Source organism: Alexandromys fortis, unplaced genomic scaffold, assembly GCF_014885135.2.
Source record: "Alexandromys fortis isolate MF-2015 unplaced genomic scaffold, M_Fortis_MF-2015_v1.1 scaffold_58, whole genome shotgun sequence".
In the NCBI taxonomy this organism is placed as follows: Eukaryota; Metazoa; Chordata; class Mammalia; order Rodentia; family Cricetidae; genus Alexandromys; species Alexandromys fortis.
This window is the reverse complement of record NW_026067940.1, coordinates 4395702-4420560: the sequence shown is the minus strand read 5'-3', so window position 1 is coordinate 4420560 and position 24859 is coordinate 4395702. Positions and strand designations below refer to the sequence as shown.

The window sequence follows — 24859 nt, the reverse complement described above, 5'->3', positions numbered from 1 at the left end:
GCTATCCATTTAGCATTTTGCCCTCTGACAAACATTACATTAAAAACAAGCACATCTCACTAGGCCTCAGAATAGTCTATGAGCCAATTACTCAAAGATCATTAAGTATATTAATCTATTGATGAAGAAACACAGAGGAATGGAGTAAGTTGTCCAAGGTCACAGGGCCACTAGGGGCTAGAGGCATCGTTCTTGTGTAGTGCTGAGGACCCATACTTGGTGGGAAGCTTGACTTGAACCAAAAAGAAGCCCTTGGTTTTTAAAAGATATTGATTTATTATTTATTTTTGTTTTGCATATGAGTGTTTGCCTTTATGTACATATGTTTGTATTACATACAAACACGGTATATACCGTGCATATAGTCCCTATATATGATGTCAGAAGAGGGCACCAGAACCCCTAGAATTAGAGTGACAGATGGTTGTCTCAATATGAGTGCTGGAAACGCAGACAGGGTCTTCCACAAGAGTGGTGTGAGCTCTTAACTACGAAGCCCCTCCTGACTGATACTGATGAACTGATATTGTGAGCAAAATCAGTTGTTTTGTTTGAAGGACTAGGAAATGAAGTTGCCCAGTCACTCTTCCTGAAACAGACATCAGCCTGTCAGTACAATTGTCTGGCAAGGCAACCTGTTGGGAAAAAACAACAAGAATTGCCATCTGATGACTTCCTGTTCTACTTTAAGCCCGTCTCTGGCTCAACACTCCACTTTCCATGAGGCTTTCAAACCGACTAGAAGATACTTATCACGCGAATTAGCCTGGCTCCATGTTAGACGGAATTGTCATCCCTTCCCTTTTTTAGTACTTGTAAGTAGCGGAGACCCGAAAGCTAGAAGGAAGAGGACTGAGACTGCGTAGCTACCCGCATCCTTGGACCACCGGGTCCATAGGGAAGAGGTGAGCCACACCGGCCCTCCTCCCTAGACCACGCCCTGGAGAGCTCCGCCCCCGGGCCCGCCCCGCGGCGCATTGTGGGATCTGTCGGCCCCACTGGAGCGGGACGCGGCGCTAGGTCATGGGGATCCAGCCGGTAAGACTCTCGTTCGGTGCCCGGGACCCGGGGTCTCCGCCCCAGCTGATTCTGGGCAGTTGGTACCGCGGGACTGGACTGTGCCAGCCCTGGATGCCGGGGTTTCGCTGCACCAGCTGCGGGCTGGGGTCGCTACTCCGCTCACTCCTGCGGCTTTGGCATTCTCTCTCACTGGAGCTGGTGATCACCTCCCCTGGTTCCCCACCCACCTCCTGGCTCTTCTTCAAACGTGGCGATCATGCTTCCTCCTCTACCCGTAGAACCCGGTCCTGCTAGCCTCTCTGGGGGTGGGGCTGCTTACTCTGCTCGGACTGGCTGTGGGTGCCTATCTGGTTCGAAGATCCCGCCGGCCGCAGGTCACTCTCCAGAACCCGGATGAGAAGTACCTGCTGCGATTGCTAGACAAGACGGTAAGTTGTGAAGAAGAGGAGTAGGGAAGAGAGGGAACCGAAGTTCTCCTGTTTTGAGGGATAGCATCCACTGCAGTTAGATTGCTCCAAGGGACTTGGCAGACCAGACCTGCTTGATGAAACATCTTCTCGTTCATCCTCTAGACTGTGGGCCTCAACACCAGGAGGTTCCGCTTTGCCCTGCCTACCGCCCACCACATTCTGGGACTGCCTGTGGGTAAGGAAAAGGGAGTAGGCTTCTCTCCTTGGCATCCTACAACGACGGCGAGTCACTACTTAGCTATTTTCCCTGTACACATCTTACCTCTTTCCTCACTTGGCTTTGAGTCCATTCATTTATAAGGGACCACTCCTTTAGGGTGTGGCATCTGTGCCCCTAGTCATCTCTAACCTCCGGTACTCCTTCCTGTATCCTGTGGGACTTGTCATAAGCTCCCTCCCACCCCAGCAAAAACTTCCCACCTGCTGCTAATGTCCTGACTGTAGCTGAGGGAGTTTCTCAGGTGGGAGGAGGCAAGAACGGCTGTAGAGGGACTCTCCCTGAGGCACGTTCCTTGGACCCACACCAAGAAGCAAAATACTCTTTTCTCTCAAATCTCAATGTTTTGGAAAGGTGACAGGGACGTAGCAGCAGCCACCGCAGCTTATGTAACCCTCCCCATGGTTCCCAGGCAAGCATGTCTACCTCTCGGCCCGAATTGATGGCAGTCTGGTCATCCGGCCTTACACTCCTGTCACCACTGATGAAGACCAAGGCTATGTGGATCTTGTCATCAAGGTAAGCGTAGAGAAGGGAAACCTCGGGGCTGGGAAGATGGCCTGGTCTTTAGGTAAAGAGTTTGAATTCCCCAGCACCCATGCAAAGCTGGACACAGTAGCTCATGCCTCTGAAATCCCAGCATGCCTCTACTGGGAAATGGGAGGTGGATACCTGAGAATTCCCATAAACTCAGAGTTTGGGGGCCAGGTAGCCTTCCAAGAACAAGAAAGATAAGATCCTGTCTCAAACAAGATGAAAGACACAGACCAACATCGGAGGTTGTTCTCTGACGTCTCCGCATTTGCTGTGGCAGGTGTATACACGCACGCGCACGCGCACGAATGCACACACACACATACATACATGTTACATGCATGCATACATACACGTTACATGCGTACACACACACATATATGTGTGTACACACATTTTCTTCCTCTCTGCTTCATCAGGTTTATCTGAAAGGTGTGCACCCCAAATTTCCTGAAGGAGGGAAGATGTCTCAGTACCTGGATAGCCTGAAGATTGGGGATGTGGTAGAGTTCCGGGGGCCAAGTGGGTTGCTCAGTTATGGTGGAAAAGGTGAGTATCTGTCTTTTCCCTCCTACTGTCTCACTTCTGTCCCTATAGTCCCTCGGCGCAGTGCGCGTGCGTGCACGTGTGTACCTAGGTAAGGTCTCCTAAAGCACCTCTGCTACAGAGAGGCAGGTTTTGCCTTGCTCACCAGCTGTGGTGGACAGCTGTGGAGATTATCAAAGTACACCTGTGCTCCTCCTCCCCTCCCTCAAAGATTCTTCCCTCTGGCTAAGAACGGAAGGAGAAAGCTTTTAGCCCTTCCCAAGGGAACAGCTGAGTGCTGTGCCATACCCCTGGTGGATGTTCTGGACCACTAGAAAAAGTCAATTCACCCTGGCCCTGTGCCTACCGCCTCACCAGGGAGCAGTTCTCTTCCAGAGGGTCTTTGCCTCACACCCCTTCTCTTGTCTTCACTTGGCTCTGAATCTTCCAGGCTGTGGGGCACCGCTGGGTTTCTTTGGAGTGTGACTTCTGTGCCCCCACTATGTGACCTGACTGGTAGGCAGACAGCCCAGCCCCTTTGTTCTTCCCACATCATTGTCAGGGCAGGCTGACAAGTCCCAGGATCAGATTCCATAGCAGCTGCTAAAACAGCCTAGGGCATATTTTTAATTCGGCATTTGTTTATTTAGTTCTTGTTTTGAACTGACTCTAGCCCTTCACTTGACTTCTCAGGGAATTTTCACATTCAGCCCAACAAAAAATCTCCACCTGAACTGCGAGTGGCAAAGAAATTAGGAATGATTGCCGGAGGGACAGGTCTGTATCCCTTGGGGGGACAGTTTTGCTTAGCGTTGTTGGGTTTGCTTTGCAGATTCCGACATGATCTCAGGCTTTGTAATAGAGGACAAGCTATTAATCAAGGAACCGACATCATTCACACCCCCATCACTGCCTAGACTTCCCCACTAGCTTAAATCATAAGCAAGGAGAAACAAACAAAAAAAATCACAGAATGAGAGCAATAAACCAGGAGCATTCTCCACAAACGGAGTGGGTTTAATGACTTTGAGAGAAACACATAAGTGAGAATAGGGGAGGAAAAGACCAGACCTGGCCCTTCAAGTCTGTAGCTCTAGATACTTGGAATTTGAATCAAGAGGCTCACAAGTTGAGAGTCTGCCTAGGCTACATCCATAAATACAGAGTTCTAGCCAAGCCCGGACAGTTTAGTGAGCACAGTGGTGGAAGAACACTTGCCTAGCATGCTCACCGTCCTAGATCCAAGCCTCTATATCTCCAAAGAAAAACAAGAGTGCTGTAGTACCACTCTTAGATACCTGCTATCTGTACGTGGGTAACTGTGAGCCTTTCTCGTCTGCAAATGAGGAATTAGAGATTCCTAGAGCTTAGGTTTCCACGGGTTTTTTTTTTGTTTGTTTGTTTGGTTGGTTGGTTTTAGTTTTTAAGAGTCAGGGTTTCACTGTGTAGCCCTGGCTGACCTGGAACTCATTCTGTAGACCAGGCTGGCCTCTGCCTCCCAAATGCTGGGATTAATGCACCACTACTACCTGGCTACCACAGGTTTAGTTAGTAATGGTCACAGGCAGGATTCAAATCTGACTTTGCCTGATTCCAGAGAACTTATTCTTACCCTCTATAAGCAGTGTTCCATAACTCTTATCACTGAAACAGAAGGGACCGTAGTGACCTATGACTTTTTTTTTTTGGGTGGGATCTTATGTTATATAGCTCCAGTTGGCCCAGAACCCACTCTGTCCTCACAGAGACAAGACAGAGTGCTGGGAACTAAAGACATGTGCTACCGTCTGTCAGGCCGAATCGATAGTGCTTGTACTCCTTCCTCCAGGGGACTTTCAGGGCTGGTGTCTTAGACTGACTACTTAGAAGGACTCGAGACAGGGTTTCTCTGTGTATCTTCAGCTGTCCTGGAACTCACTCTGAGACCAGGCTGGCCTCAGACTCACAGAGATCCTCCTGCCTCTGCCTCCCAAGTGCTGGGATTAAAGGCGTGCACCACCACCGCCCAGCTTATACTGTGTTCTTGTGTGAATATGAAGCTCCAGAAACGTAGGTCCTGGTGAATATGCAGGTGGAGGTCAGAGGATTAGATACAGCAGGAAAACATCGGGGGTGTAAACGATAGGCTTTGAGATGACAGATGGTCAGCGAAGAAGTCTGGACAAAGCAGAGAGAACACGTCTCTCCAGCCGGCACATCTCACCGTGGGGTTATCCTCATGCAGGAATTACTCCAATGCTGCAGCTGATCCGGGCCATCTTGAAAGTCCCTGAAGATCCAACTCAGTGCTTTCTGCTTTTTGCCAACCAGGTTGGTTTACTTTTCTCAGTCCCAGGACTCTAAGGTTGGCTGTGTGGATAGACAGGGCTGAGAGAGAGAACTGGCTCGGTGCCTATTCTAGTCTCTGTCCAGAAGCCCTTCTGTGAATACAGGGGCCTCCATCACAATAATAAAGAAAGAGGAGGACTAGAAAGATGAGGATGCAGATTGAGTTTACAGTTCCCACTAGGCAGCTTACAACTTTCTTTATCTCCAGCCCTACGGGATCTGACACTCTCTCCTGGGCTCCAGGGGCTATGGGTGCCAATGCAATGCACTTACATACATGCAGGCAAAACACTCATAAAATAAAAATAACGACTGTAAAAAAGAAAGAAGAAAGGGGCCTAGTATTAAGCCAGTTTCATCTCTGGCCCCCAGGGAAAGAAGAGAAGATGAAGATGTCTCACGCTGAGCATAGGAACTTGGACCTTCTTGGTCAAATATCCCTTTGTAGTGTGTAAATGAAGGTCACTTCCTGATCCTTAGCACCTAAAAGTACTGCCAAGCCTTGACTCTTCCTAGAACTCGAGCATGCCTTTAGTATTCCCTTTCCTTCTTGGATGGAAGGTTGTCATAGCAAAGTACTTTTTTGATGTGGGCCCGAGGTTTCAAAGACTCTTCCCCATTTGCATTTCAGACTGAAAAGGACATAATCCTGCGGGAAGACCTAGAGGAACTGCAGGCCCAATATCCTAACCGCTTTAAGCTCTGGTTCACTCTGGACCATCCTCCAGAAGGTATCTTGTCATTTCTGAATATCTAGCTAGTCCCTTATTATCTAAACAAGCCACATCCCTGCCCCTCTGTGAGTTCTGGTTTGAGTAAAACAGACCATCCCGGCACTGCCAGAATCCTAAATCTGTGTGCGCAGACAAATGATCTCCTGGTCCTTTCCTTCAAGCTCCTGTTTCTTGGGTGAATGGCAGGGATGTGGCTATAGTTGCTGCTGTAAACTGAGACCTTCTCAGGAGCCCCTTTGGGTCTTCTCAGGGGTCTGTCCCGGAAGCGTCACAGTCTGTTGCTGATGTGGATCGGAAGTATCTGTTCTCCTCTCTCTCTACTCCAGGTTGGCCCTACAGCAAGGGCTTTGTGACGGCTGACATGATCCAGGAGCACCTGCCCGCTCCCGCAGACGATGTGCTGCTGCTGCTCTGTGGGCCACCGCCAATGGTACAGCTGGCCTGCCACCCGAACTTGGATAAGCTCGGCTATTCCCAAAAGATGCGATTCACCTACTGAGCATACGGAAGCCTCCCTGACCCCGTGTGTGCAGTGGTCCCTAGTCAGTTCTTGACCGCCATGAGACCTAGTGCCTTTGCTAAGAGCATCAGCCTTTCGCGTCTCATCCTGGAACCTGGCTGCTTGCGGAAATGACACTCCTCTAGCTAAGGCTGAGTCACTTCCAGGAAGCCTCCCTTACCCTAATCTCCATGTGATAAAAGGTCCAGATGAAGCTCACAAGGAGCAGTCTCTTCTGTAGGGCCAGGAAGAAGGGAGCGTGCACACTTGCCATAAGGCTGGCTAGTTCCTGAGAGCACCATGGGCTCACCTTCTTAGTGTCTGTGATGAAAGAAACTGGAAATGGACATTTTGCTCAATATTCAGCACTTCACCTACTATTTATGCGAGTCCAGGTTGAGTGGGCTTATAGACATAGTCCTACGGAAACTGAAGGAATGAAATTATTTCCCAGAATTCTAACCCTCAGAGATACGGTCTTACTATATATTTGCATGTGTATCTCTCAGTCCCTGCCTGGGCTCGAGTGAAATGGTTACCCACAACTTAAGATTGCTGCTTGTATAAGGAATCTCTGGCTGTTCAAATAAATGGAGCTGAGGCCCTGATGATCTCAAGGAGTCATTGTGTCTGGGCTCTTTGTCTCCGATGCCTGAGGACACTGGAAGGGAAGAGCTCCCAGCACAGGCTCTCCTGGGTGTTTTACAGAGCTTCTGAGGAGTTGTGCCGTGTGTGGAAATGTGAGCTGCCACCAGACCCAGGGCTTATTCCTGCCACTGTTCTGCAAAGCCAGAGTCCAAGTCCTCCTTGGAGGCCTTAGAGACGGGGGTGGGGGTGGGGGGAGAAAACAGAGGGGACTTTTAGAGTGTGGATAGCCTTCCCAGAGGTCCTTTAATTTGGTCAGTCTTCCCCTCTTTCTGTGGGTCTGCCTTCACGCTGTTTATCCTTCAGAGTGCCCAGTATACAAAACAAAGTATTGTCTTTCCATTTGGAAGGGACATCTGCCCCTTTAAAAAGTAACCTGACATCACCAGCTCTGAACAGATTTGGTGACTGGACAGAGTTGGCCTCTCCCAGGCCCATCAGTCCTAAATAGCCTTCTATGCTTGAGAACTCAAGATTCAATCTCCTCACTTCTCCCAGGCAGGACTAAGGCAGCACTGTGGCTTCCTTGTTAGTATCATTGGGAGAAAACAACGGTTGGGATTCAGTAGGAAGGTCAATTTTGGTTTTTTTGTTGTTGTTGTTGGTTTTTTTCCATTTTATTGTGTATGTGTGGGTGTTGGCCTATATGCATGTCTATGCACTGCATGCAGGCAGTACCCAAGAATGCTAGAAGACAGCATAGATCCCGTGGAACTGAAGTTACAGACAGTTGAGAACTGTGGGTGCTGGGAATTGAACCCAGGTCCTCTGGGAGAGCAGTCAGTGATCTTAATGGCTGAGCCATCTTTCCAGTCTCGCAACATTGTTTTTCTGCATGGAACTGGGTGTCTGTCTCTTAGGCTCCTGGTAGAAGATTTATGAGACCCTCAGAATTCACACACACACACACATACACACACTTGCTCACACACCCTAGTGGCAAGAGAACAGATTTCTTCAGTAATTCCTATTGGTGATATCCATCTAATATATCTTGATTAGACAGTATGTACGCACCACTGTTCTGTGAGCTACCTCACCTTCGGAAAGGAAATTCTTGCTTAGGATGGCTGATCTTAGTGAAGCAGCCCAGCAAAGAGCTTCCTGCATGGAAGCTTCCTAGCCCTTGTTTTGTGCAGAAATGACTGCAAACATCTATTAAGGACCCATTATGTGAGCGCTCAAAGTATCCTGAGGTTACAGCTATGACCAAGAGTAGATGGTGGTAGATTTTCTCCCCCAAACTCCTCCAAGTCAAAACAGACAAGTGGCAGGTCATCTCAACACAGAGTGATCGACACTACTGCAGAAGTATAGGGTCCACATAGGAAGGAGCGGAGAAAGAGCCGGAGGAGGAAGAATTTACATCTTGTTCTAACAGACATGTACCAGGTGCCATGCTAAGAATTCCGCCTACATTGCACAATATAATCCTTATGCTAATCCTGTGAGTTGAAGATTAAGGACTTACTAAAGGAAATACATCCGGGCAGTAGATGGCAGAGCCTGAAACTGAATTTGGGATTATCCGCCACCAAAACCAAACCTAGAACTGAGCATTGTAAACTGCTTGGATCTTTTGGAAGATGGTGAGGGAAGGGCGGTGCATTGAAGGATCCGCTACGGAAGCCGGAGTGAAAGAGAAGGCTGGCTAGGAAAGGAAACGGGGTGTACGTGAACCCGGAGCCCATGCTTTTAACCAGAACAAAATCGACTTCGCTCTCCTGGACATCCACCTAGCATCCATACCTTTCCCAGAATCTAGAACCGTACTAGAGGTGCATCATTCTTTGGAGGGAAGGAAAATGGACAGTCCCTAAATTCTATGTTGTTTACTTGAGGCAGAGAAATACACCCTATCTTGTTTTCCAGGTGTGCCCTCTGGGTCACATGGGAACATGGGTTGGAGCTGAAAATCGTCAAGCTAGGCTTATTTGAAACAACTTCTCCCTTTCTGAGAAATAACAGGAACCAAAACTCAAACCAGCTGAATGCCATATTTATGGTAGTTATTCCATAAATAACATACAGAAGGAAGAAAGGGAGAGATTAGGAAAATGGATATAAAAATGAAGAGTTTCGGGGCTGTGTATGGTGGCGCACGTTTGTAATCCCAGCATTTGAGAGTCTGAGACAGGAGGATTGCCGCGAGTACAAGCCCAACCTGGGTGGCAGAATTAAATCTTTTCTTAAAGCAAAAATGAAGTGTTTCGGTGCTAGAGATGTAGTTCAATGGTACAGGGCTTCCTCAGGGATTCAATTCCCAACACCGAGGGAAGAAAAAAAAAGTGTTCCGAGCTGAAAAGCCAGGAAGTAGGGTGGGAAATTCAGCATTCCTTCCCAGGGTCCGCTCTAATTCTCCCGGCTCCCTTTTCCGTCACGCGCCCAGTGTGTGTGGTCGGAGAAGCAGCTTTTGCGGTTGGCCAATGTGAGGCCAAGCTGCGACAGCCCGGGCGAGCTATTGGTTAGAAAGGCGGCGAGGCGGGGCGTGCGCGGGAGCGCGCGGGTGATTGGCACGCGCAGGAATGCCTGGATCGGAGGGGCGAGGTAGCGCCGAGAAGGTGACGCGGCTGCGGAGGTGACGCCGTGAGGTCGCGCGGCCCTTCCGGCGCGGGCAGGGCGCTGAGGATCGGGCGCCCCTCGGCCGCAGGCCACCTCCAACGCCGCGGGATGTAGCGCCCGGGCCCGCGGCCCCCAGCAGAGCAGCCAGCCAGGCCGTAAGTGTCCCGCGGGTGGGCGGGGCGCGGGCCCCGCAGGCTCTGGAGGGGACTGCCCGGGAGTGGCCCGCCCCTGGATCGCTGCTCACCGCCCGGCCCTCAGTCAAGTCCGCGGTAAACATTTCCGGCCCCTCCCACCGCGCGCCGCCTCCGTTCGGGGGGCTGCTCGCCGCGGTCGGAGCCCAGCAGTCCCGGAGTGCTGCCTTTGCAGCCGCGCGGGAGACGGCCGCGTTCCAGCCCTGCTGGGGATCCCCGGAGTTGAGCCTGCCGAGTTGGGTGCGGGAGCACCGGCCCCGGGTGGTCAGGAACCCTAAGGCCCCACAGCCATCCGCAGGTCAAACGTGACGGGGATCCCTCCTGGATAGAGTTGGAGGGGAGGTTGATGGACAGTCGACAGGCCTAAGGTAATACTCAGCTAGAATGTAAACAGATGCTGAGAGTGTTGGGAAAGAACCAGATTTCATCTCAGAAATCTAGGGTTGAGAGATGGTTTTTTTGTTTGAGAATTTGGGGCTTCTAGTACTTTTAAGAAAATAAAGTGGCTGTCCCTCGGTTTCTGGTGCTACGTGGGTGAAGAAGAAGCTGGACGAATTTCCGTTTACACAGTTTCGGATGTCAGCGGAGCACTAAGAGGCCCTGGGATCTGATATATTAATCAGATTATTTCCCTCGAGTATTTAGCAGACGGGCCAGCAATTGCAGTGCCGTGGTAAATCAAACAAAGATAGGAATGGCTGATTCTTTTCCTAACCAGAGTGGTGTTGGGATGTGTTTACTGCCTTTGCCTTCTCATAGTGCCGGGCAGACGGTGATGGTGCATCCGCTGTTCCTGGGGGTTACAGCAGCACTTTGCTGCAGGCATTCGGATAGGATGGCGCTGAAGAGATTGCAATGTCAGGGTTCCCGGCTTGCAGCCACTACACTTCTTTATTCCAGAAGTGGTTTCTGTGTTCTGTTTAGTGATGGGTCTTTGAGAAAGCAGTCTTAAAATGCTGGTGTTATCTGTGAAGCATTGGACTTTGGTGTGGACCTTCTTCACAAAGCTGCTCCTACTTGCAGAGTAGAATCTCAGGTTGTGTTCTCAGTAGCCCAGAAATCACACGATTCCCGAGGAAGAAGTAAATGAGTGACTACTAGCTGCATGTCAGAGACAATCCTAGGAAGCAGCCTTGAGCTAATTGGCCCCCACTGCCCGTCGACATAGTATGGCACTTTCAGTAGGGTGTTAGGCTAACTTCTGTCTCTTCGGGGTGACTCGTTTTGTTTTTCTAAGACTCCCTGATGGAAAAAATAGATTATTCACTGCTCTGGGTGCCATGCTTCTCCACGTCCTTGTTTAGATTACTCTGCCTTCCTGGAATGTCCTGCTACTATCTGTACCTATCAGATCTTATCTACTTCTATAAAGCTTTCTTCATCATTTCAACTAAAGTGATGCTTCTTAGTTTCTCCAGCACTTGTTAGCTTTATAGTGATGCTATTAGAAAATTATTTGATTAACACCCCCCTCTTTTAGGGGTGGTTCGAGACAGGGTTTGTCTGTGTAACAGCCCTGGCTGTCCTGGAACTCTCTTTGTAGATTAGGCTGACCTCAGCCTCTAACTCACAAGAGATCCACCTGCCTCTGCCTCCTGGATGCTGGGATCATAGGCGTGTGCTACTATGCCCGGCTAATTTTTTTTTTAATTTAAAAGATGTTATGTGTACAACTGTTTGGTCTGCATGTATGTGTGTGCACCATGTGCACGCCTGGTGCCCACAGAAGATGAATCGGATCCCTCAGAACTGAGCCAGCATGTGAATGCTGGGTATTAAGCCAGGGTTCTCTGGAAAGCAACAAGTGCTGTTAACCACCGAGCCCACGGTAACTCCTCGTCAGAGGCGGTCAGCAACCATTCCAAGTTCGTTACTCTGCTTCGCCTTCTCTCTGCTGCCAGAACTGTGCATTCCGGAGTGCTCAGGAGATATTCTCAGACTACAGGACGGAACTTACCCTTTGCTGTAGGCCAGTGAGTAGTTCTCTGCTTCTGTAGGGAGGAGTGGAAAGCTGGGCTGGAACTCTGGCACAGCCCTGCTGCTCTATCCGCCCATCGACTTGTCACTCCCAGGAGCTGTGTCATCTTCATATCTAGGAGCTTTATTAAGTAACATGATGTTTTTCTTGTCTGGTGCTGGTTCTCATCAAGCTTGTTACATTTTGTCCTTAATGTCCCTTTGTCCCATATCTGCTCATCAGATTACCATGCTGAACTTGGTCCCATTTTTGCTGCTCAGAAATGTTGGGGGTGTGACTAATGTTTATGAAGTTTGTAGCTGTCTTGAATCGCAGAGATCTTGAGATACTCTCTAGCCAAACCAGTTCCAGGTGATGAGTGGTAGCAAGTGCCAGCCAGTTTCCTTGTGCTTCAGTGGGTTTTTAGAGGTGCACTGTTTAAAGTGAATTTGGGGGTGCACAGGTTAGAGTGCGTGCTATCTTGTGCAACTGTATTAACCAAATACTTGGAATGTGCTTGATTCTAAAACAGCAGCTGGCCGAGCATTTGTACATACCTGTAAGTAATCCCAGCATCTAGGAGGCTGAGGCAGGAGGATTGCCAGTGTTTCTAGACCTAGACTCTAGGTTACATAGGATGTCCCAAGCCAGCCAGGATTGCTTATCAAGACCCTGTCTCAAAAGAGTTGGGGTGGTGACATGAAAATCCCCCAGCTGGTCCTCCTCCTCCTCCTCCTTTGGGTGGAGCTGGATTTAGGAAAGTTTACCTGTCTCTGAGATTTAAAAGACCTGTTTTCTTCCGTTGGGGTAGCTTTAACTGGCAGAGCTACAGAGGAAGTTAGATGGTGACTTGCTTCCCCTTCGGATTCTGAGTCAGTGACACTTGGCATCAAATGAAGAGCAGGCCCCATTACTGTGGTTGGTAATGCCAAGCATTGACCTTCGCCTTGACTCATGTCAAGTAGAGCTATGATACTAACCTCCCTAACAAAAGCGACTTAGAGGAGAAATGGGTCTCTGGCTGGACTGCTAGGCTGGTCTTCTAGAACCTTAGGTCAAACCTCCTGGACCCCCTGAGCCTTTGGCTGCAGGGGGAGTGTGTGTCATAGCTTAGAAAACTTGGAAGTTGCCTTCAGAGAATTATCGTCAAATCTCTAAGGGAAACTCTCCAGCTAATTGGCCGGTGATTAAAACTCAACTTTTTCTCCCAAGTTTGGTGCAGGATTATCCTGTTCGTAGGAGCACAAATGCCTCTCCTCCACAGCTTTATTCTATAATAGCTTACGTTTATCCAGTTGGGAAGCTTAGTGGTAAAGTTTATTAGCTTGAGTTGAAGAAATCCCAACAAAAATGCACTCTTGAGTTTGGCTCAATTATAATTTGCTGTGTTGGGTGTGGCCCATTTGAGAGGAAAGGTGTTTCGTCTAAAATGCAAAAGGACAGAGAGTGCAGACAGATAGTTGAACTGCATCTTGGTTCTCCTAAGTCTCCTGGAATCAGTCTTAGCACCTTAGGGGGTTGTGTTGAATTTAAATTAACAGACTAAGACGCTTCTAATTCCCTGTTGTTGGTGACTGGTCCACCATACAGCAATGTTATTTTCAAGGCCTAGTGTTACTGCTCTCTTTTCTTGCCAGACCTCAGCTCCCTCTCTTCCTTTCCTGTCTCTGTGTTGCTACAGTTTAGAAGACCAAACTGGACAATGGACTTTTCTCACTATGCTGACTTGATCTCCATTGACCTCCATTGTATGTACATTAATGCATGATGATATATTTTGTATAATGAGTTGGGCTGAGGGCTTCATTGTGAGCTCACTGGGATGGCTGTCAGGTTTCAAGACTAAGAAGATGGGAGGGGCTAGGGGCTAGAGACAGAGGAGCTGGACAGGATCAGTAGAATCGAGTGATTTGAAACGAAAAGATAAACATTTTGTCCAAAGGATTTGAAGTCACAAAACTTTTTATGGTCAATTAAAGAAACTAGTAAAACCACCAAGTTGGATTCTGTTTCTGATCTTTGGACTTTTACTGTACAACTTAAAGTTTGTATTATCCTTGTGCCTCTTGGGAAGATTTAAACAGCACTCAACTGAATTAAGTGTGTCACCATTGTTCTTGAGCAGTGAGATCATGTCACTTAATGTGGACATGTCACAAGTTAACTTAAGCCATCTGATTATACCAAAGACAGTGATAGAACCTGTTCAATTTTCTGTTTTATACAGGACCTTGTCCTACTAAATAAGTTTGTTAAGTATTCAGTGAATGAGAAGGCTTACTCTGGGGAAGAGGATGAGAGGAAGCCAGCCAGCCCCACAATAGAGAAAAAAGGCACAAACCTTGACCAGTGATATGATGGTAAAGCACATGTTGGTTGGCTGTATTGTACCCCCTTCATTCATTTTGAAATACAGATTCAGACAAAAACTGGATCATTTTAGGACCCATGTATTATTATTGTGTTCCATAATGTGGGCGCTTTTGTTTTAGTTTCTTCCCTGGTTGCCTGCTGTAACTGGTAGTTTCGTGTGCCCTGCTTTTCAGACTTCTCAAAGATGACCGAAGCTGTTTGTTGTTTGCTACTCAGTGTTATGAGTTGATCTCTGAGAACTGTTTATTCCGTAGGACTTCCCTTTGAAGAAGTATATTTTGAGGTCAGCAGTTAGGATTTCCCAATGTTTCTTTTCATGTGAGTTGCTTATCCACTGAGGTTTCCAGGGGCCTCCAGTTTCCTGTTCCTCTTGAGCTCAAGTGTTGACTGCGATTGTGTGTATGTTGGCAAATGTGTTGTCACAATCTTGCACACTTTAAGGGGGAGGAACTGGCTGTGTTGACATAAAGGTGTGCTATATAGTGAGTTATTGTTTGTGTCTTACTGTAACTAGATTTGACTCTTTCAGCTTTGCGTGTGTGTTAAGCATAGGATGATACATGAGTTCGGAGGATGCCTTCACCTGAGGGCAGATTAAAATATTAGTCAGACATCTCCAGAACCAATAGGAAGCACGCAGGCAGGTAGGTAGGTACAGACATTTGAGCGTGGAGGTTAACTCTCCAAATAGACCATCTGCAAGCTAGAGAACCAGGGAATGCAGTGGTGTGATTACCAAATGAAGGCTGAATGCTGGAGGCCGAGGCTGCTTGTCCCAGAGTCCAAAGGCCAGCCTAGAGTTCTGACTGCCTACAGGAAGCTTCCATCACTTAAAAGAGAACACTTTAAATTTATTTGTTTATTTATTTATCTAAGAGAGTGTAACTGTGTAACTCTGGCTGGCCTGGAACTCTATGTAGACCAGGCTGGTCTTGAATTCACCCAGATCCTCCTGCCCCTGCCTCTGCCTCCTGAGTGCTGAATTAAAGGCACCATACCCCTTCAGAAGGTCACTTTTCTTCTGTTTTGTTCTGCTTGGGGGCAGCCAGTTGGATGATGTTACCTTCCAAGGGTGAGAGCAGATCTTCCTTTCTTGGGTCACTAAATCCAATGGCAGTGTCTTTCTGAAACCCAGCACCCCAAAGAATGCTTTGCCAACTATCTGGATGCTTCTTCTTAATCTAGTTGTTGATACCTAAGAATTACCATACCCTACATATACCTAATTATAATCTCTGGGAGGGAGCTGAGATTACTCTTGGGTAAAAACTAATACAGATGCCAAAGATGTTTGTTTATATAGTGAGCTGCCATGGGTGAAGCAGTGTGTCTTTGGGGAATAGTCATGTTTATGTCTCAACATGAAAGAGTCAGGCTCTTAAGTTTAAATTCCTCTCTCATCATACAACCCACTCTGTTTTCTCTGCATTGTCCTGTATTATTATTCTGACTAGGGCTGTTGCTATGAGTAACAAGGGCCCTTGTCTCTGGAAGAAGGAAGGCTTCGTAATTTACAACATAGTAGGAATCTTTGGAAACATTCCTTTCCGTTTTTATATCATTTATATCTCCCTGAAGCCTAATTTGAAAACACTGCAAGTCCAGTGCAGAAAATCCTAGGATGTGTGAGAGTTTTCTGGGAAGACTGAGTTCTGGTTTCCTTAAATGATCTTGAATGCTGTATCTAATTTATAAAAAAAGTCATTTGAGTGGGGCTTAAGTTTATGGGCTCTGGTGATCGGGACACGCTCTTGCAGAGCTGGTGATTAGGTATGTGTGTGGCAGAGGGTGAACTTGGGGTGCCTCCTGTCTTCGGCTTCCTGCTTCCAGGTAAGTCATTGTTTGCTGTTAGAGAAGTGTGACGAAAGCTTTTTATTAGAGCCTGGAACCCGACTGTAACCTTCAAAACATTAGTAGATTTTGCAGAAGAATCAACCAATGAGCATATCCTGAGTACAGCCACGCAAGGCACACTTGTGCAGGTGTATGTAGATAAAGGCCAAAGGAGTTCCCTTGGCATTTAATCCATTACCAAACCTGTGTGAGCTTTTAATAATTGTAGCCAGATGTGTATTTCACATAAAAGAGAAAAAAAGCTAGGCATGGTGGCAGACACCTTTAATCTCAGCACTCCAGAGGCAAGGGTAGGTGGATCTCTGTGTTTGAAACTGGCCTGGTTTACATATCAAGTTCCAGGTTAACTGGAGCTACACAGTGAGGCTGATATCAAACCCCCCACCCCCAAAAGAAGAAAATGGATTTATTGAGTACATTGCAATGAAACAACCAGTTAGACAGTAACGGGTATAGTCTACGGCAAATCTCTATTTTTGTTGTTGATTTCACATCTAGGCCTTTCATGGGGAGAAAGAATTTGAGCAATGGTAGGCATTTCTTTTCTCTTTAAATGCACGCCATTTCTGTGGGAGAGCCTTTTCAGGGTGGGTACCCATTTTGTGTTGGTGAGAGTTTGGTATAGTAACAATAAAACCTGTGAAGGGAAGAAAACTAGGTGTTAAATTTTTTAATATGTATATAATGAGATTACAAATGTCTTATGAGATTTTATATATGTGTAGATCTGAGATTACTGTTTTTGGTGAAGCATAATATTCTAAAGCAGACAGCAGATTTCATTTAAATAGTGAGCTAGCCTTACAATTAGTGTAGCTACGCTGATTAGCTATGTCATATTCAGTGTAGAATTAATTACAGAAATATGCTGCCAACACCCCTCATGTTTGTGTTTGCAGTGTCTACCATCACAGGAAGATCTCTGCCCCCTGGGGCTGAGAGACCCAAACCTCTCCTCAAGCTGAAGCTGCAGGGTATTGAGGTACCAGCCAGATGTCTTCCCACAAAGGGCCTGCGGTGGCACAGGGCAATGGGGCTCCTTCTGGTAACAGAGAAACTGACACGGTGGAACTGGCTGAACTGGGACCCCTGCTGGAGGAGAAGGGCAAGCGGGCAACCACGAGCCCAGCAAAGGTAGGCTGCTTCCAGAGTTGTTGCCTTGCCCAGCGCCCTCTTGAACCTCATCAGTCTATCGTTTAAGATCTCACCTTACTTCCACAGTAACCACAGCACCTTGGGAATAGCTCCATGCAAGCCTTGTTGTGCTCACTTATAGATATTTTTATTTTTTTCACTGTGAACTTTGGGGAGTTAATTTCCCAAAAGAGCACCCTGTACCTTTGTAAACCCAATGTCCAGCAGAACTGAAATAAAATAATCACTAAGTGAACATGAGTAAAGCTTGACTAGTGGAACTTTTTCGGGTAGAAGGATCCTGGAAGTAACCAGTCCAGAGCTGATGGGAACACTCCCCATCACATCCCTCTCCTCTTCCTAGTCCTGGAACTTGCTCTATAGACCAAACTGACCTTGATCTCACAGAGATCCTCCTGCCTCTGTTGTCCAAGTGCTGGGGTTAAAGGCGTGCGCCACCACTGCCAGATCGGTCCTAATTCTTAGAGTCTCCCTTCACATGAACATTCCTGCATCATGAAGGAGGAAAGGGGAGTGAGAGGAATGGCTCTACTCCTTCCTCTTTAAATGAGTAAGGAGCTGGGCGGTGGTGGCACACGCCTTTAATCCCAGCACTGGGGGAGAGGGGGCGGAGGCAAATGGGATCTCTGTGAGTTAGAGGCCAGCCTGATCTACAAAGTGAGTTCCAGGACAGCCAGGGCTAGCTACGTAGAGAAACCCTGTCACAAAAAGCAAACCTGAAAGAAAAAAAAAGAATAAGGAGAAAGACCTTGTGGCCCTCCAGGCAGACCTCAGTCATGTTCTTCATGGGAGGGCTGGGACGTGTCTTAGGGGGATCGCCACCCTTTAACCTAGGGACTTTCTTCCTTAGGAGAAGAGGAAAATGGATGTTGGGGTGAGCAGGCTGTAATCTGCACAGTAGAATCTAAGAGGGATTAGGGTCTTCACACAGGGAAAGTGAGGACATCCCAGAGGGTGAGCAGCCAGACCCCACCAGTGTCTCCCTCTCCCTTTTTCACTCCTTTGTTGTTGTTGTTGTTTTTGAGACAGGGTTTCTCTGTGTCCCTGGTTGTCCTGAAACTTGTTCTGTCTTGTCTGCCTGCGTCTGCCTCCTGAGTACTGGTGGGATTTAAAAAAAAAAAAAAAAGGCAGGTACTATCCTGGGAGCCAGGCATGGTAACATATGCTGGTAATTGCAAAATTTGGTAGACTGAGGCAGGTGGATTGCAAATTGAGCCTAGCCTGGGCTATATAGACCTTTTCTCAAATATAGCCTCAGCAACAAAAATTGCTGTGCTTGTGAGGGTGTATGGCTCATCCCTTTAATCCTTTAATCCCAGCACTTAGAAGGCAGAGATGGACAATCTTTGTGAGCTCCAGGACAGCCTGGTCTACATATTGAGTTCCAGGACAGCTTGGGCTACATAGACCCTGCCTTAAATAAGTAAGTAAGTAAAGTTTGCTGTGTTGGGTGCACTTGGCTGGCCCAGGAATGAGTGGACCAGATCAGAGGCCCCATATGCCTGGGAGTTACTTTGGGTTCAAAATGGTTGACACTTTGACTTTTTAAGAAAATATGTATTTTATGTGGGTGGGTGTGTTGTACACACACCACATGCATGCAAGAATCTGGGGGCTTGAAGAGGGTATCAGATCCTCTAGAACTGGAGTTACAGGACTTGTGAGCTGCCATTCTGGGAACTGCACTCCAGTCCTCTGGAAGAGCAATTACGTTTTCTTAACTACTGAGCCATTTCCCCTTTTTATTTTATTGGTTTTGTTGTTGTTGTTTTATGTAGCTCTTACTGGCTTGGAGCTTACTGATTTACCTTGTGTACTAGACTGGCCTCCAAACCACAGTGATCCCCCTCCCTGTTCTGGGATTCAAAGTATATGCCATCACAGTTGGCCACAGTTGTCATGAGAGCAACAAGTGTAAGCCAGAGTAAGTGATCGGAGAGCAACAAATAAGATTGTCAACGTAATCACTAAGGCATTTTTTTTGTTTTGTTTTGAAAGTCAGTGGACTGGAGCTGAGCATGATTGTGTACACTTTCAATCCCAGCTCTTAGGAGCAAAGGCAGGTGGATCATCCTGGGTTGAGGGGCCAGCCTGGCCTATATAATGAGTTCCAAGCCAGCCAGGACTACATAGTGAAAGAAACCCTATCAGAGAGAGAGAGAGAGAGAAGGAGGAAGGAAGGAAGGAAGGAAGGAAGGAAGGAAGGAAGGAAGGAAGGAAGGAAGGAAGGAAGGAAAGATAGATAGATAGATAGATAGATAGATAGATAGATAGATAGATAATTAGTAGATTGGAAGATAAGACTATTTGGGAAATTAGGGAAAGTTGTGGACCACTTGTCCTCTGAGAGAATGGGGGCTGGAAGATGGCTCTGTAAAGGTGCTTGTTCCTAAGCCTGATGAACTGAGTTTGATCGTTTGACCCCTGGAACGTAAATGGCAGAAGGAAAGAATCAACTCCCTCAGTTGTCTTGAGTTCTGTATGCCTTGACATGTGCACATACACACACACTAAAATAAAAAAATATATTTTAAGAGAACAGATATATCTAAGGCAACATGTACCTGAAATAATATTTAAGTAATGAGATTAAATTAAGATGAATACAATCTAGGGCTAGTGCACTAAGCCTGTGTCCTTCCAAGGCCAGTCTCTGTCTGTGCCAGATAGAGCTTACACTCTAGTATTGACGAAGTAAGAGTCTCAGGCAGTGTCATGTTTGGGAGAGGAAGCCTTGGCTTTATGAAGAGGCTGGGTGGAATGCTGTGAGTTTAAGCTGCTCTGGACCTCCTCAGAAATGGTTTAGGTTCAGAGACGATGTCTAGATTGTGTGTTTGTCGTCCTTAGGCTGAAGAAGAACAGACATGCCCAGTGCCTCAGGAAGAGGAGGAGGAGGTGCGGGTACTAACGCTTCCTCTGCAAGCCCACCATGCCATGGAGAAGATGGAGGAGTTCGTATATAAGGTGCAACCTAGAGCTGGGAAGGGAAGCGGGCATCAGACTTGTCTGGGATGGTTCTAACTGGCAAGCTTATCTGGGCTGAAGGACATTTGCTTGATGACCTTAGTTCAGTGCCACAAGTTGTCCTCTGATCTTCACATGTACACTCTTGAACGTGTATGCCCTCATACATACATACAAATTAAATATATTATTAAAAGAAAGAAGAAAGAATTCCTGCTTTGACAGATCTCTGTGGGTTCAAGGCCAGTCTGGTCTACAAGAGCTAGTTCCAGGACAGGCTCCAAAGCTACAGAGAAACCCTGTCTCAAAAAACAAACAAACAAAAGAATTCCTGCTTTACAGGATGTAGTATTAGCCTGTAAGAACTTAGAATATAAATGGGGACAGAGGAGCAGGAGACCAAGGGACTACTCTCTGGGAGAACATCAGAGGGAGGATTTGTGTTTATGAAAACCATGTCTATAGTTTCTTTGTTTTCTCCCATTATAATAATTTTGAAAATTCAAGAGGCCTAAAGGGGGTTCACCATAAACTGGTCAAAATATGAATCAGTACCCTGCTAGTAGTGTTTTGTCCATCTTCGGGATCTCCAAGTCCAGGCTTATTTTATTGTGACATGGGACCATCGGAAGCCTGAGTGACAGCCTCCTAGACGTGTTCTTCTGCAGTGTGGTATTCTCAGAAAGCCCAGCCTTCTCTATGGCCCATCTAAAGGTGCTGTGTGTGTTACAGGTCTGGGAGGGGCGCTGGAGAGTCATCCCGTATGATGTGCTTCCCGACTGGCTGAAAGACAATGACTACCTGTTACACGGCCACAGACCACCTATGCCCTCCTTTCGGGCTTGCTTCAAGAGCATCTTCCGCATCCACACAGAAACTGGCAACATCTGGACCCATCTGCTTGGTGAGTGATTTAGATGAGGGAAAAAAAATCCAGTTTTTATTGACAAGTGCTGTACCACTGAGCAACATTCTCAGAAAGCACTCTAGTCTTATATTGGTGGTGGTGTACACTGTAGTGGTTTAGAAAATGGCCCCACAGACTCCCAGGAAGTGGCACTGTTAGGAGGTGGGCCTTTTTGGAGTAGGTGTGGTTTTGTTGGAGGAAGTATGTCCCTGGGGTGGGCTTAGAGGTCTTAGATGCTCAAGCAAGGCCCTTTGTCACATTCTCTTCTTGCCTATCCAGATGTAGAACTTTCAGGTCCTTCTCCAGCGCCATGTCTGCCTGTGTGCTGCTATGCTTACTACCATGGTGATAATAGGCTGAACTTTTGAACTGTAAACCACCCAATTAAACCTTTGCTTTATAAGAGTTGCTGTGATCGTGGTGTATCTTCACAGCAATAGAAACCATAACTAAGACACATAGTCTCACCATGTGACTCTGGTCAGCCTAAAACCCCTATGTAAATCAGGCTGGACTCAAACTCACAGAAACTAAAGTGCTGGATTACAGATGTGTGTCTTAGTTGGGGTTTCTATTGCTATGAGCAGAAAGCATGACTGCAGCAACTCTTTTTTTTTTTTTTTTTTTTTTTTTTTTTTTTTTTTTTTTGATTTTCAAGACAGGGTTTCTCCGCAGCTTTTTGGTTCCTGTCCTGGAACTACCTCTTGTAGACCAGGCTGGCCTCGAACTCACAGAGATCCGCCTGCCTCTGCCTCCTGAGTGCTAGGATTAAAGGCGTGCGCCACCACCGCCTGGCTGCAGCAACTCTTATAAAAGGAAACATATAATTGGAACTGGCTTACAGTATAGAGGTTTAATCCATTGTCATCATAGTGGGAAGCATGGTAGCAAACAGGCAGATATGATGCTGGCGAAGGAGCCGAAAGTTCTACATCTGGGTAGACAGGCAGCAGGAAGAGATTGTGAGCATGACTGGGCCTGGCTTGAGCATCTGAGACTCCGCCAACAAGGCCACACAGCCTAATAGTGTCATTCCTTGAGAGCCAGTGGGGCCATTTTCTTCCAAACCACTACACCCTGTCTCAAAAACAAAGAAACAACTAAAAAAGTATTACGTGCGAAGGAATTCTGTAGTGTTTGTCCATGAGGAGAGAATAAAGTTTCTCTGAATAATTGATATCAGGAGCCTTGCCTTTAAATTACCATTGACCTTAATTGACATTTGATTGCTGATCTTTACAACAGGGTAGAAGGGCCAAAACAGGAGAAAATGATACTGTATGTTCTATTGGATTCCTGGTAGAACGTTCTTGTGGTGAGAACTCCTCTTTTCTAACTTGCCACTGTAAAAACAAAATGCCAACATCTCACAGAATGGTATTTTCGTGACTTGAGAACGTATGCTAGCTGATGGTATGCCTGGCCTCAAAAAGCCCTGGGTTTGATTCCTAGCACCAAGTACATTGGGCATGGTGGTACATGCCAGTAATCCCAATACTAGGAGTTGGAGACAGGAAGATGAGAAAGAGCATCCTTAGCTACATAAGGAGTTGGAGGCCGGCCACGGTTACACAAGACTCTGTCTCAAAGATAAAATGTCTTGCCAGGTGGTGGTGGCCCACATCTTTAATCCCAGCACTCGAGAGACAGAGGCAGGTGGATCTCTGAGTTTGAGGATATCCACGGTTACACAGAGAAACCTTGTCTCAAAAAACCAAAAATATGAAAATAAAAATGAGCTGTGTTTGTCCTGATGGCAGCTCTCGAGGCTGATGCTCCTGTTTACTGACAGACACATCAGCTGCCATGCTGCTGCGTTCCACTTTTCCTCACGGGTTTGTTTTTCCTTTTTCCCTTGTGCAGGTTTCGTGCTGTTCCTCTTTTTGGGAATCTTGACCATGCTCAGACCAAATATGTACTTCATGGCTCCCCTGCAGGAGAAGGTGGTGTTTGGGATGTTCTTCCTCGGCGCAGTGCTCTGCCTCAGCTTCTCCTGGCTCTTCCACACCGTCTATTGTCACTCAGAGAAAGTCTCACGGACTTTTTCTAAGTAAGTTGAGAGAGCAGTAGTGAAAACCATGTGCATTATTGTCACATCTTGTCCCCGTGCTGAGCAGGTACTTGGAGCCTCCATAACTAACTCTTAATGAATCCCTGTTGTGCCCAAGGAAGTGAAGTTTCCTCGTCTGATGTTATGACAAGATGATGAAGTTTTTCTTGTAAAGACTTCATGATAAACTTCCCACAACCTCCCCAGCAGATGGAAACCAATCCTGGGATAGGTTTTCTACTGAAACAGTACTGTATTTTGTGAAACTTGAGGTGTCGCTGGGTTGCTCTCAAGACCGTGTACATAACACTAGCTTATCTTTGGCTCAGCCTGTGGTGTGTGGCAGGCAGTCTGTGCTTCATACTACTAGTGCCCCCCCCCCCCCGAAAAGCTTATCTTTGCTGGCCAGGCATTGCTAGACACATCAGATCTGCTGCCTGTCGGGCTCAGTCACTGTCCCCAACTCAGCATGGGGTTCTGTTTACTTGAGTAGTGGTTGTTGTTCATGCTTTCTTAGTGATTATTTTGTTTTTCTGAGTAACACTAGGTCAGTGCCAAGCAAAGTGGGATTGTTCTCAGCTACTCAGTGAGCTGAGACAGGAGGACCATGAGAGCACAGAAATTTGAGACAAGCCTGAACTCCTAAAGGAGCCTCAGGAGGCTAAGGCAGGAAAATGCTGGGAGTTTCAGGCCAGCTCAGGCTACATCATGAATTTCAGGTCAGCCGGGGATAGAGAGCAAGACTCACTCCAAAGGAGAGTTGGTCAGATGGTTCAGTGGATAAATGCGCTTGCCACCATAACCCAAGTTCAGTCCTGGGACCCACATGTAGAAAGTAAGAGCCAACTCTAGTCTCCGTACTCAGACATATACACAAATAAATAATTTAAAGGGAAAAGTCAATAAGAACAGGACAGGCAAAAGTATCAACACCAGCTGGGTGAGGTGGCACAAGCCTTTGACCCCAACACTTGGAAGGCAGAGGCAGGTGGATCTCTGTGAGTTCGAGGCCAGCCTAGTCTACAGAGTGAGTTCCAGGACAGTCAGAGCTACTCAAAGAAATCCTGCCTCAAAAAAACAAAACAAAACATAGAAGTATCTTATGCCGAGCATGGTGGCACATAACTGTAGTCAGCACTCAGGATGCAGAGGCAGGAGAATGAATCAATGGGAGACCAGCTTAGGCCACCTAACAACAAAAATCCCCCAGTGCTCCTTATCTAAGGATTTTATGACTGGGAAAATAACCCAGAGCTCTTCCTGAGTGCCATGCTGGGAACCAGCTGTGCTGTGGCAGAATTTCTAGAAGTGTCTTATGCAGCCCAGGGTGGCCTTAAATCCTCTGTGTAGCCTTGAGCTCCCATCCTCTGCCTCCACCTTCTAGGTGCTAGGATTGCAGGCGTGCACCATGTGCCTGGCTTTCTTAGAGAATTTTTTACTGGAAAGTAAAATGTGCTTAACCTTGTGGAATCGGACACTACAGAGTGAGTTCCAGGACAGTCAGGGCTACACAAAGAAACCTGGTCTCAAAAAACAAAATGTAAATTTTTTTTTTTTTACTTTTTTTTTTTTTTTATTTTATGTGCATTGGTGTGAACGTGTCAGATCCCCTGCAACTGGATCTTCAGACAGTTGTGAGCTGCCATGTGGGTGCTGGGAATTGAACCCGGGTCCTCTGGAAGAGCAGTCAGTGCTCTTAACCACTGAGCCATCTCTCCAGCCCCACAAAATGTAAATTTTATCGAGAATTTCATACTTGTATATTTTGATTCTATATATTCCGCCCTTCAGCTTCCTTCCAGATTTTCTCCACTGTCCCCTCCCAACTTCACACCTCCCTCCCTCTTCCCTCCCTCCCTCTCTCCCTCTTCCTC

The 24859-nt window shown here is 47.0% G+C and overlaps 2 protein-coding genes across 2 annotated transcripts in view; both read left to right on the top strand.

Annotated features, from left to right (window-relative positions):
- Window positions 1-881: 881 nt before the first annotated feature.
- Window positions 882-6944, top strand: Cyb5r1 (cytochrome b5 reductase 1). The gene is made up of 9 exons (XM_050147839.1): window positions 882-1038; window positions 1299-1448; window positions 1593-1665; window positions 2120-2226; window positions 2661-2790; window positions 3460-3543; window positions 4991-5076; window positions 5726-5825; window positions 6155-6944. Exons 1-9 carry the CDS (start codon window positions 1024-1026, stop codon window positions 6325-6327), a joined length of 918 nt encoding a protein of 305 aa, XP_050003796.1. The 5' UTR covers window positions 882-1023; the 3' UTR covers window positions 6328-6944.
- A 2558-nt stretch (window positions 6945-9502) lies between these two features.
- Adipor1 (adiponectin receptor 1) overlaps window positions 9503-24859 on the top strand; it is a 19806-nt gene continuing 4449 nt past the window's right edge. The window contains exons 1-6 of the mRNA XM_050147601.1: window positions 9503-9689; window positions 16809-17043; window positions 19912-20028; window positions 20761-20932; window positions 22799-22985; window positions 24591-24717. Of these exons, the coding sequence (XP_050003558.1) occupies window positions 16903-17043; window positions 19912-20028; window positions 20761-20932; window positions 22799-22985; window positions 24591-24717 (744 nt within the window). The 5' untranslated portion in view covers window positions 9503-9689; window positions 16809-16902. The remainder of the gene's footprint in view (window positions 9690-16808; window positions 17044-19911; window positions 20029-20760; window positions 20933-22798; window positions 22986-24590; window positions 24718-24859) is intronic.